Consider the following 14051-nt stretch of genomic DNA (forward strand, 5'->3'; position numbering starts at 1 on the left):
TCTGAAAGTTACAAACAGTCCCTTTAACAAGCAATTTCTGATTCTTACAAACAGTCCCTTAAGTTCAGAGTTTTAGTTGAGAGTCCACTCAAGTTTAGCTCATCATGCTCACAATTTAATGTTTAATGGCAACAAACTGCCTACCACACCAACAGTCTACAGTCCTTACAGTCCACATTCAATTTGTACATATTATTATTAAGACGTTCACGACTTCTAGTAAATATAAGTACGGATTTGTGTGGAGATCAGACTCAACATTTACACACTATACTGCTCCTGACCCCCCCACCACCACCTCCCCACTCTCTCCCCCAGTCATTTACATTTATATTGAATTAGAATCCGTGGTGGAGAGCTAGTGGAGGCAGCCGAGACTGATTATAATGGGAGATTACGAGCCGACTGCACCACCATTATGTCGTGTAATTACAAGAGAGAGAGAGAGAGAGAGAGAGAGAGAGAGAGAGAGAGAGAGAGAGAGAGAGAGAGAGAGAGGAGGATGGGCCCCTTGGACGCCCAGATGTCAGGATCTATTTCATTTAGGGAAATAATGTCTCTCTGCTTCCCCCTCCACCTATTCTACCTGTAAATATTATAGAGAGCTGAATTATCCCCTCTTTTACACCCATTTTTATAGGTCACACTTTATTGGAGACAAATATCAAACAAGGCATTCTAAGGAGGATGTGTGGGTCCCCATCAGGCGTCTCCATCGACTTTATGGCTTCATTTGACTGCATCGATCCGGTGTCGTAATGCATGTAGGATTACCGGCCGTGCACTCAGGAAGAAGACTAATGGGTTCAACATAATGTAAAGCCTGTTGGAAAAGATCATCCCCTTGTGTTTCCTCTTATAAAGTACTGTCGTTGATAGATTTTAGACTAGTAATTCCTGTATTATAGGAATAGTAGAGCCAGGGATGTGTTGGTAAATTAAATGGAAATCACATCAGGGCTGTCAAAGTTAACACGATAAACAACGCGGGAGCGCAAACTTGTTTTAATGCCATTAATTTCTTTAACACATTAACACAACTTGCGATTTTTAGGATGTAGCGGGCTCAGTTTTAAAGCTAGAGTGAAGATGCTGGCATCATATGAAACTATAAAAACATACGGAATCCATCGGTACCAACCATGTCATACTAGCTTGCCGGGAAGGAGCTCCAAATAAAAAACGCTCCAGACTTCTGTGAATGTAAATGGGTTCTATGTGTACCCACGAGTCTCCCCTTTACAGACATGCCCACTTTATGATAATCACATGCAGTTTGGGGCAAGTCATAGTCAAGTCAGCACACTGACACAGCTGTTGTTGCCTGTTGGGCTGCAGTTTGACATGTTATGATTTGAGCATATTTGTCCACTCCCAAGTTGATAAGATTATTAAATACTTGACAAATCTCCCTTTAAGGTACATTTTGAACAGATAAAAACTGTGTGATTAATTTGCCATTAATCGCGATTAACTATGGACAATCATGTGTTTAATTGAGATTAAATATTTCAATCGATTGACAGCCCTAGTATCCTATAAGCTTTTGCATTAAAACATTTTTATCATCTTAACTCATTTTAATGGCAGAAAATCCAACCAATAAAACAAATGCAGGAACAATCTCTCTCCAACAACTCCCTCATCATATCAAAGTGTACTATACTCAGCTTTTTTATGTACTGTACCTGTGGCACTTCAACAGTTGATCCAAAGTGCTTTACAACACAGTGAGAACATGTAGTCCTGGATTGGGACAGACAAGAGGCTTTTATGAGAGGATTTCAGGTCTCTGACATGTAGTACAGAGACAGAAAGTAAGCACTGACAAGACCTTGCTGTGCTTTGTGGACAAACAGCAGGATTTTAAACACAGTGCTGCAGGGAGCTTATGGAGGGAAATGAGGAGGGGAGTAATGTTTTCCATCTTTTTTGACATCGTTAAAGGGTCAGTGTGTAGGATCTGGCGGCATCTAGCGGGGAGGTTGCAGATTGCAACCAACTGAAATTTATCCCGTGTGTCAAGCATGTAGGAGAACTACGGTGGTACTGTAGAAACATGGTGGCCGGCTCCGTGAAGAGAACCAGCTCCCTATGTAGATACTGTATAAACGGCTCATTCAATTAAGGTAACAAAAACACAACGCTTCTTATTTTCAGTTGATAATACACAAAAGACAACATACTTATTAATATTATATTACATTTCTGCCAATAGATCCCCCTAATTGTTACACACTGTTCCTTTAAAATCCCAGTGAAATGGAAGTTTGAGTGTCTTTAGCTTCAGTAGTGTGGGAATCCCCTCGTGAAACAGAATATTTCAGCGGTGTACTGTTACAAGAGGGATTTAAATCAAATACGCATTTGATTGGACCGCTAAACAGTGGGTGGTGCTCAGAATGCAGCGTGATACGGAGCTATAGGGGACTATACGGCTCCACACTCAACTTGTTGCTAAAAGTTGCAGATTGATTGATATTATTGGTTTAAATTGGTTGGTACTAGCTTACATAAGCACAAGTCATATTAGTTTTACAGTTGAACTAGTTGGAGACATGATAAAGAAATCTGAGTGATGCAATGCCGAGTTGATTAAAACTTAATTTAACCAGGCACTTCAACGCTGAATCAAATATGACTCAAAGATATATATATATATATATATATATATATATATATATATATATATATATATATATTTACATATATATATAATTTTTGCATTCCATTTCACAAAAGCATACAGGAATAAACCATCAAACTGCTTCCTGCTCCCGAGCTGATATATGATTGGCATGCACTTTTGAATGGTCCCCCATTACATTGTGTCCTGACCCAATATCCTGTTGCAACAGGAAATATAGGCTACATCAAATGAAAGGTACAGCTAGGACAAATGTGTCTGGATGTGCCATTGATTTTGTCTCGTTAATGTCCATCCCTCATTATTCGTTCCATATTTGTTGCAGTTAATGTTCACAAGTGAAGAAGACAGCAACTGTGTCTGAGTGGAGATGCATTTTACCAAACCACCATTATTTTAAAGACAAAACAAATCTCAGGTATAAGTGGTTACCATGGTGTGTTTTCTATACCTAACAGGTTCGTGCCAGTCGTGCCACCCACATTTGCCAACTTGTGATCCTGTCATGAATCTGTGTAACAGATCCAGTGCTCATTATAGAAAATGAAGCGGAGGCTGTCGGCCTGTATCTCCCACATACTGTATGACCTGACTGTCACGACAGCAAGCCAAAAGCTCTTGAAATTCAGTTTTAATTAAAGTGATACACTGCTGTGATGTCTGCACCATTTGTTGACTGTAACTACAGCGGAATCAGTCCAGTTGGAAAAGTGACACATCATTGCTCTTCATCCTTTAATCGCATCATGGAGGATGATCACAAATATTATAATTCGTCCTCATTAAGGTGTATACTGTAGGCAAGGCTCTGGATGGAAATTCATGTCTTAACTCCATCTTTCCCTCAGACACACACAGCTTGGAGTCAGACTCTTAGATACAGTAGATCCACACAAGTCTGCCCACATGGTGGCACCACTGACCAGTAAGTCCTTCACATATTTGAAATACAGTCTGATATACAGTGGGATATGAGGAAAATGAAAAGTGGGACAATATCTGTAACTAATAGATCTTTTAAATTCATTTTCTTTCATATTTTCACCGAGTGGGAATAGTAGCTGACTGATTCTGAGTGACAAATCACACTGTAGGCTGGCATTTACAAATTGTCACCACTATAATTTATTTCTTATAGTACTGCACTTATAATCAAATGTTCTTCTTTGTCAGGTTTAAAACAGCAAAACACAGGGGACTGAGAAGAAACACCGAGTAGAAACAGAGTAGGGATTACCAGCACAACTCCACCTACATCCAAGCATATGGGAACATCTTTGAAAAAGTATTTTAAAATCACTTTAATGGTGATTGGGATCTCTGGTTGTGGAGGTCATAAACATTGTTAGAATACATTAGTCGATCCTTCACTCTTTATTATACAATACATGTTAACATGTGGTTTATATTCACGGGCGGCTGGTAGAGGGTAGAGCAGGTCGTCCACCAATCGGAGGGTCGGTGGTTCGATCCCCGGCTCCTCCGGTCACATGTCGATGTGTCCTTGAGCAACCCCAAATTGCTACCGAAGGCTGAGCCATCGGTGTGTGAATGAGAATTTAGATTAGATCCTAATGGCCAGGTTGGCATCTTGCACTGCAGCCTCTGCCATCAGTGTATGAATGGGTGAATGCTGACATAGTGTAAAGTGCGTTGAGTTGTAGGAAGACCATTCATCAATGCACATAACCAGCCAGATCATCAATTCTGGTCCTAAACATATCCATCAAACACTTTGAAATGAACTAACGGACAATGTAAATGAGCCAATATGCCAGCAAACCTCTCAGAGGAGCTGATTGGCTCCTGATATGCTGAATACATACTGTCTCAGAACCTTATGGGGAGGCTGAACAGCCTGAAATATGTAAACTACAAGACTAGGATGGTAGCATTACTCTTAATAAAAGATAACAGGAATACTGTAGTATTTCCTTCACTGTGATGGCATTTTCTACTACTAAGTGATCCCCAAAACCTTCCTTAAATGAGTTCTTAAATTAATATGTCTGTGTAATTATGGGATATTTCATCAACCCCGCTATAGAGAGGTCAAAGGTCAGGATCAGATACAGACCAGCAGCCATTCAGTTGGTGGTTAAACAGCTTTTAATGATTTTGGTTTCCTCTGTTTGAGGTGTAATAAAAAAGAAACAAACCCCCATTTAAACTTTCAGGATTAATGAGGACAATAACAGAAGTCATTAAGCCAGATAGCTCTGATATTTCAAGTTGAACTGCTGGCGAGCATCATTATCATCACAGAGTAATAATACGCTCTGTCTGTGAAACGCTGATAATCCAGGACCTTTGAGTTTATGTGAGAAGTGACTCAGCCATGATCAGACTGGACAATGCTCCCACCTAGAGTTCACTCTGTGCTACTGACATCTTTTTGTGGTCAGACGACATTTATTGTGACAGATATTCAGTAAATGTTCTGTAATGGGCCCATTCAGCTGTTAGCAGCCTGGTTGGAGTTACATTTGCTTTTTGTTGGAGCACTAAATTAATGCATTTATTTATTTTATTGGCAGAAAACATGTGTATTGGGCATTTATTTGGTACTAAAGTGAAAGTAATGTATGCAAGAGTGTTTGTACATATGTGTACAAATGAAGCGAGCTTGGCCATAGCAACCAATAACCATAGATGGATGGATAGATTCATTTGAATTTATTTATTTAACAGATTTAGGTTTACGCAATCTGAAAAATAAGCCATAACGCATTAAACAATTCATAATAAAACAATAAAGAAACTAAGTTGTATGTAAGCAACTGCTAGTCATTAAGTTATGTGTTACTCCATCAACATAATAATGAATAATACAGTATATAAATATATAAGTATGGAAACGCCATTAATTGAAACCAAGTCTAACCACTACTACAGCACTAACAATATTAAAAACACGAGACTTTTATTTTGAAGGCTATGTTGGGACATACAGGAAGTAAATATTGTTCAAACATGCAGTTTCCGTTTTAAATCCTTTTTGACGAGGTTCGGGTTTGACTTTTATCTCCGGATGTTTAGTTGTTTTACTCCTCAGCTACTGTTCCAGGTTCAGCTCCAGTATGAGTGCAGTGCTTCCTCGGGTAGAGCAGCTGTCTGCCAGAGTGATCCGGGTTCTGGGCTGTAATCCGGGACCGATGACCCTGCAGGGAACCAACACCTACCTGGTCGGCACCGGGCGAAGGTGACAGCAGTCAACTTTAACCTCACTGTTTATTATGTTCGACAAATGAAGCTTACTTTGATATGTTTTCTATTCAAGAATATCTGTATTTGGAAACGATCGGCTAAAAACGTGACAGCTGGACTCATGAAAAAGGACGTCACGCCAAATTCCATTCAACATTTTGTAAATTCAATGTTTTCTTGCTTGTAGGCTCAATACATAGAGTATAGACCAAGACTGAAAATGTATCTTGAGTTGATAGGGTCCACGGGTTATTTCGGCATTGTAAGAAATATAAATAATTTGGAGTATTTTTAAATTTAATATATATACTGTATAAACGTGTGTGTATATATATATATATATATATATATATATGCAAAGTAAGAAATAAAAATAAAAGTAGGTAAAATAGTAAACTAGTTTACAAAATTAGCAGAATTGATGTATATGAATACAGATATTTACTTTTAAAGCCTTGAATATGCATACTGTATAAAATGTGTGATTCTATTGCAGGCGAGTGCTGATAGACACCGGAGAGCCTGCTGTGCCTGAATACATCAACAGTCTGAAACAGGCACTGAGGCAGTTCAACACCAGCATCCAAGAGATAATCGTCACACACTGGCATCATGACCACACGGGTGGAGTGGAGGACATCTGCAGGGACATCACTGGTGAGGACAGTATGTGTGGAACAGGTTTAAGGATCCCTAGATTATCATTCTTACTTTGGACATTTGAAATCAGTACAAACATGCAATTATGAAAGTTTTCAAGGGTCAGTTCCCTTTTTCTCAGGATCTAGTTGTCTTAATAGTACCTGTGTAGTTGCAAAAATTATATAGTTCAGAAAAAAACACATTTAATCATTGTTTGTTAGACAGTCCAATATTTCTCTGTCTTCCCTCCTGCAGGTTCTGAGGTCCGAGTCAGCAAAATGCCTCGCTCCAACCAAGTCACTGAGACAGCCGGAGACAAAAGCTTTACTTATCTAAAAGATGGAGATGTTGTCCAGACGGAGGGGGCCACACTCAAGTCAGTTCAGTTCATGAGCAAGTTAAATATATATTGAGATAAACTAGCGGGGCTTTCACTCGCTTTAGAGGAAATAAAAACAACAATCTAAAGGCCACACCAAAGACGTACAGTAGATAATATGCAATAGAGATACATATTTCAAAAATAATACATCATTTTAAAGAAGCCTTTCTTAAAATGAAGGTATTTTGAGAAGAGAATTGTACCACAGTAACAGCTAAATATGTGTTAACATGTATTTGTGAGTATCTTACCAAACCCTGTCATTGCTAATGTCTGCTCAAATAACTGACTGTAACCAGATCCAGAGAGTCATGTTTTACCTTTCTTTATCCCAGAGTGCTGTTCACCCCGGGCCACACTGATGACCACATGGCGTTGCTGCTGGAGGAGGAGCGGGTGCTCTTTTCTGGAGACTGCATCCTGGGCGAAGGCACCGCCGTGTTCGAGGATCTCTACGACTACATGAAATCTCTACAGATCCTGCTGGACTCTCAGGCCGACATCATCTACCCTGGTGAGTGAGCATACATCGGTATGAGTGGTACACTATTGTATTTCTTGAAAGACTCCCTGAATAATGCTTTCTTTTAAAACCTTGATCAGCTTTGACTGATCATTTCAGTGCTACCAGTTTTGCTTCTTTGATTTCTACTTGTTCCTTACTGGGGGTGTGTGGGAAGACCCACCTCCTGTCAGTCAATCCAGTCCAGCCAACCGACAAACCAAAACAAGAAGCTTCTGCAGTTACTTTATTTTTGATGCAAAATGAAGCTAGATTATACATAATTGCCACTTTCCATCAGTCAGTCTGATGTTTCATTGTGAAGTCATTCAGATGCTTGGATAAAACCCTCGCTGCTGTTCTCTGTGCAGGTCACGGACCGGTGGTTCAGGATGCTGGCTCTAAGATCAGACACTACATCAGCCACCGGGACCAAAGAGAGCAGCAGATCCTGGCAGCCATTCAGGATGGAGCAGGAAAGGCTTTTTCCTCAATGGAGCTCGTCAAGATCGTCTATAAGGTCAGGACAAAACCGTCTGTTCCTTTGATGCTTTGTCCAGCCTGTTGTCAAGGGCAGACCGGTGGGAGTAGTGAAGCTAAGACCAGCAGTGTGCTGTAGTACACCTTCACCACATTTGGACTGTTGTCTCTGCAGCTCTGGATAAGCTTGTTCATTGTCATCCACACTGGATGGAGACGCTTTCAAGCCCTCAAAATACAAAGTAAACATACTGAATATACAAACTAAGACAGCAAAACTAGGATATGCAAAATATGCAGCCTGCAAGCAATCACGCGTGCTACCTGTCTGTGTACCTGTCATGGAGGTGATCACAGTGAAATGCTTGTTTTTGTTTGGAGAAAAATGACAGATGCTTCACACACTGCTTCTCTCCCAGGACACTCCAGAATACCTGCACAAGGCGGCTAATGTGAACCTGGTCCATCACTTAAAGAAGCTGGAGAAAGAGGGCAAGATCAGCCTGGGTACGTCATCTCTTACTACCACTGCAAACAATACTGGGACGGTTTTAGAGCATCAGTTTTGGCGAGCCATAATTTAAATTTGTCAAACCAAAACAGACCCTTTCTGGCAATGCAGATAGTTTTGGTATTCGATTAGATTTAGATTTTATTTCGAACAAAATAAAGTTTAAAAAAACCCAAACAAGAATAACAAATAAAATGAACAGTAAACATATGGCAAACTCTCAGTATAGAAATTCTCCTAAACAACATAAGTAAATATTATATGTCTGAAAATGAGTAGGAAGAAGTATAGACATATGGTCCTACCCCTTCTCCATAACTTAAAACAATTAACTAAATATTTGTCATATATGCAACCCATAAACAACGACCCACTGCTATTATGTTCAACCCAAATATACACCCATTGTCAATCAGATATAACTTAAACAATTACCTCAGGTCCATCCCAACAAACCAATCCCCATACCTCTTAAAATTGTACATCTTCTTGAATTGATTTATATTAAAGGTCACCTATTATGCAAAATGCACTTTTCCATGTCTTTTAAACATCAATATCTGTCCCCAGTGTGTCTACAAGTCACCATAGTATCATAAAAGACCATCCTCTCTCTTTTTCTCCTGCTCCGTTTGTCCGGAAATGGGTGTCGAAAAACGCTGCGCAGCTTTTCTTTTCTTCTGACGTCGTTAGAGAATTAGCCATATAAGGGTTTCCTGGTCGAACCAGAGCAGAACCTTCAGTAGCTGACCCCGCCCCACAGCGCGCCACTGTCTCTCCTCCTCAACCGAACTTGAGCAAAGTAGCTCCTACTGTTAGTCTGCAAGAACCAGCAGAACAGGCTTCATGTACTCCCATCATCTAAATATAACATGTTCTTTCACAAAGGCTTTATGTAATTACACTGTTTAAACAGATGATATTTATATATTATATATATTTGATGTCATGCATGTAGAAGAGTACAGGTAGTAAATAGTGACTGTAAGCAACACAACACATTTCTGTTTCACAGTCAAACTTTATTTGAGTTGACAGATGACAATATTAATTATTCACAGCATTTGTAATCATCTCACCTGTTAGTTAGTTATGTTAACATGGTACAGGAGAAAGTCTTCAGCTCTGGTAAACTACGGTAAGCTAAGCTCCGGTGGTCTGTAGTCATGGTAACACAGAGACAGCTACTACTGTAAATAATATACCATTACTCTGATCTTCCATACATTTATCTTTTAGCAGAAATAATGAACTGACTACTGTTTCACATCTTCTATTTTCCACCCTGATGGTCGCTGTGTTTACACACCGTGTCATAGCGGTAGCATGTAGCTAACCCGTTAGCATGTAGCTACATGCTAACGGGTTAGCTCTGTATCTCCCATCTGCTCTCAGCTGTCTGCTCTCCTCTGGGATGATTCTGTCGGTCATTTCTCACAGATGGATCTGTAAAGTCAAACGTAAAACAGAGTGTATGTTTACGGTTTACAGAGTTGATGCATGAGGTAAACACTGAGCTAACCAACAGAGCTATAAATAGCATTATTTACCTGAGAGAAACCGTCAGGAAAACCTGGAATCTGGACCGCAGATGTTGATCATGTGTCGCCGATTTCTGATCAGATTCCTCCGGTAACGTGCGCTGGGTGAAGTTTCTGGTTTATGAACTTTAAAGTAGTTTATTTTACTCTTCTGCTTCTCTCTCCCTGCTCTCAGACTGTGAGGGGGCGGGGAGTGTGACGCTGTGTTGTTGAGGACGTTTGATTGACAGAAAACGCTGACCAATCAGAGCAGAGTGGGAGGAGACAGGCTGTGAATCAGGGGTTTTCAGACAGAGGCTGAATTAGGCTCTGAGGCAGGCAGACTCAGGCTGCAGTATGAGAAGAATAAAGGGTTTTTTGAACATTGCAGCATGTAAACATGTTCTAGTGCAACATTAAAATACATCTATGAACCTGGAAATGAGCATAATATGAGACCTTTAAAGCTACAGACACAGAAATCAGCACTTTTGGAAATGGCCTGAAACAGAGGTTATAGAGACATGCTGGAATGCATGATCTGATTGTTTTTTTGAAAAAAAAACTTCAGAGACATGGTTTGGAGGTGTCTGAGACCTATAATAACTAGTTTAAATGGAGTATAATATGTGACCTTTAAACATACATATAGGAAGACAGAGCTCCTTGTTAACTTTAATCGCACATATCTTATATGGGGTTTCTAGCTGATTTTGTGGTCTAATATCACACCCAGAAATGTATTTTCATTTACTATTTCTATATTATTATTACACGGCTTTGTTGAATACTCAATTCTGATTGGTCAATCATGGCTATGTATAACAGACCGTTGCTATGGACGCAGTTCTGATCTCGAACTCTGACGGACCATTTTTGTGTCAAATGATTGATTTCTTTAGTAAGTAGCCGTGTAATAAGCGGGCTCCTACGCTTCGTGTCGCGGTGCCGCATCGCCCTGTCGGGGGTTAATTTCACAACAGTGATTTGCTCGCTCTACATTCTCCCTTACCTATTGTCTATCGCCACTTGTATGAGAGTGTTTATCTTACAATTTTACAAATAATATAGTCTTTGTTTTGTTCAAATTGAATGATAATTGGTTTATGTCAAACCACTATTTTAATTTACTCGTGTCCGTTGTAGCACGGTTAAGGATCCGTGAAGATTGATTGCTTGTGTTGTTGGTTAAAATAAGGCTTTACACTCACTGACTGTTTGCTAAAATACAAATGTAAATATATATATTTCCCCCTCAGTGAATGAATCTTCAAAGAACATGAAATGGAAGAGTAACCTGTGATGTCCACGGAGACCGTGAAGAAATGCACTCTAATCGACCATTTGGCAAGAATGATGAAAATGCATCTGGTCGACAGTTCATCATTTTTCAGTCTTTCAGCATAATGTTTAGGGCTAAATTTGCTTAGATCTGCTGATTGACAGAAATGTTAATGATAAATCAGGGATGGTTATCACACATGTTTCCTTTAGCCTCTCAGGCATCACTTTTGTTGACTTCAGACAAATCTTTCTTCCTTTTTCTATACGTGTAATTTCTTACACGTATAAATCATTGTGGGTCGGTGTTCCATGCGCGCTCGCGTGTGGCTACGCTGTTCAGACAAGACACAAACTACCCGGAAGCACCACCGCAAACCGCAAAGTTGTATCTAGTGAAGCCCGTCTGTTAAACAGTGTTGGCCGCGGTCGGAGGACGCGGGGGAGACCATAGCTTTGGTCTCCAGGACCGGAGTCTCTGCTCCTCTGCTCCTCTGCTCCTCTGCCTGCCTTCACTCACACACCGCGGTTGTTCTCACTCGCTTAGCTCGCTCCACTCTCACATGCACACACACTCCACACTGCAAAAGAGTTAGTTTAGCTCTGAGAATATCTAGTGAATGTACAGTTGACGTTTGTGCAGAAAATAACTGCTGCAGCTCCTCCAGACCAACAGAGGTTTCCCGTGTCTTGTGAAGTGACGGGGCTCCGCAGAGAGAAACGTTATCGTCTCCGACCAAAACTCCGGTGTCTCCCCTGTTCCCTCCGGCCGCGGTCGGGAGGATGAGGCAGGAAAAGCCAACACTAGGATCAGCATTGATTCATGGAGAGACCTTCGTCTGGTCAGCTAACATTACTGCCAAGCAGCTGAAATATAGAGTGATATTGTGCTTTTAGCTGACGTGTGTCGCCTCACTGTTTTGAGCGATGCTCGTTCATGTCTATGTAGAGCGAGCACAAGCGCGAGCAACAGGACGCTGACTTTCGTTGCCTTAACGGCCACAGGTGTCAATGTTAACAAGCAATTTCTGATTCTTACATAGAGTCCCTTTAACTTAGCAGCAGATAACCACGGCTGTGGCCTTAAACCTAACCGTTGAGAGCATAATCTCAAACAGCTATGTGATTAGTGAAATAGACATTTTATTAGTGAAGTTTGGCACACAACCCTGTCCTCTTCCTCTTTCTTTTCTCCCTCCTCCTCTTCTCTTTCTTCTTTATGTTCTCTAACTCAAGGAAATCAGTTGATCTGTGTATAAAATAGATGTTAAGAGGTTGCAGTTGCCAAACTTAATTAATAGACCTCAGGGTACAAAGGCATAGCGGTTTGGAGGCACTGGGGGAAGGAAGGTCAGCACTATGACTAGTAGAGTCCTCTCAGAGACTTGACTGTGACAGATGACAGATGCTTTTACATGAAGAGATACTGTATACATATTTCTATCCAGACCACCATTTTTTTCATCTGCTGTCCCCTTATTAAAACTTTGATTTATCTCTTTGTCTTTTCAGTCTTGATAATCAAGCTCTTGTTCTTGAAAGTCTGCACAAGTTTTCAGTCCGTCACTAGGTGGCAGTGTCTGCTAATTAATTTAATTAGGGCAGAACTTGAACTTATGATTATTATATAAATAATTGTAATTCATGATTTATTTTAATCAATTAATTTACATGTATTGCGACATATGTCAAACATTAAAAATATTTTGTATTTGTTAATAAAAAAAGATGTTGAAAAATATTGAATGATCTATTCTACAGTATTCTACTGTGAGGTGCCGTTGTGTTTTTCTGGTCATGAATGAGAATGATTGTGTATTTGTGATGATTATTAGATCATCCTGAGGGATAGCTCATATGTCAATTATGAAACTCATGAATACTGAAGTTCATCACAGTTCAAACAGCTGAATATGATCTCAGCTAAATCATCATGATGACCCGGTATTCCAAAGAGTAATAATCAGATCTACTGCATGTACTTTTGACCCCTTAGTGAGTCTCATCTGTTTTCATGTTGACTAACAGCTCTGATGCAATCTGACAGTTTGGGAATTTTCTTTTATTGATACAGGAAGAGCTTTTTATCTGTTGTCTATGTAGGTTGTTCTACATAAACTGCTCATTTTGGAGCTGAGAGGCGACTTTACTGAACGCAACTTCACCACTACAGTAAACAGCTACAGTGCATGAATCATGCGGACATTTGCGCAGACATTGTAAATCATGTTATTAGATTTTTAGGATGTCTCTTACCATATGGCCAGGAATAAGCCTTGTAGGAAAAATCTGATATTTTACAGTATTTCTGCTGATCAATGGGCAATAAACTAGTCGCACAAAATGAACTGTAAGACTTTCAATGAATATATTAGGGATACATTGGTAGAAAAATAGCATTAGAAATATGATTTCAGAAAAATAAGCAGGTCTGTAGACAATAATGGGGCTGGATACACATTTGAAATCCTTTATAGGGATATTACAATGTATAACAATATGTCAGGAATTAAACACACCAGAAACGTTCCTTAAATTCCTTTATAGTCACTGCTGAGATCTCTCTGTAAATTACACAGAATATTAAAGGTGCTATTGATAACATTCAGCCACTAGATATCACATTCTCTTTCCCCCGTTCCATTACATTTACTTCACAACAAGTCATTGCCAGACACTTACCATCAATCTCAGACATTTATCCATATTTACCACATTAACTGACGACACAGAGATAACACGTGATACCAAGGTTGTTTTACTATTGCCTCACAAGCCAGATATATTCCACAGAGATAAACAGAACATTCATTTTGGACCCCCCCCCCCCCCTGCCCCCCCCTCTTTTGTAAAAGTCTATTTCTTTCTTTTTTTTATTT

The 14051-nt window shown here is 39.9% G+C and overlaps 1 protein-coding gene across 1 annotated transcript; it reads left to right on the plus strand.

Annotated features, from left to right (window-relative positions):
• The first annotated feature begins 5614 nt into the window (after window positions 1-5614).
• Window positions 5615-12899, plus strand: lactb2 (lactamase, beta 2). The gene is made up of 7 exons (XM_074652255.1): window positions 5615-5849; window positions 6351-6511; window positions 6752-6872; window positions 7214-7392; window positions 7752-7900; window positions 8280-8367; window positions 11151-12899. Exons 1-7 carry the CDS (start codon window positions 5728-5730, stop codon window positions 11192-11194), a joined length of 864 nt encoding a protein of 287 aa, XP_074508356.1. The 5' UTR covers window positions 5615-5727; the 3' UTR covers window positions 11195-12899.
• Window positions 12900-14051: the final 1152 nt, after the last annotated feature.

The sequence above is a fragment of the Sebastes fasciatus genome, chromosome 11 (genome assembly GCF_043250625.1).
Source record: "Sebastes fasciatus isolate fSebFas1 chromosome 11, fSebFas1.pri, whole genome shotgun sequence".
NCBI classification, from domain to species: domain Eukaryota; kingdom Metazoa; phylum Chordata; class Actinopteri; order Perciformes; family Sebastidae; genus Sebastes; species Sebastes fasciatus.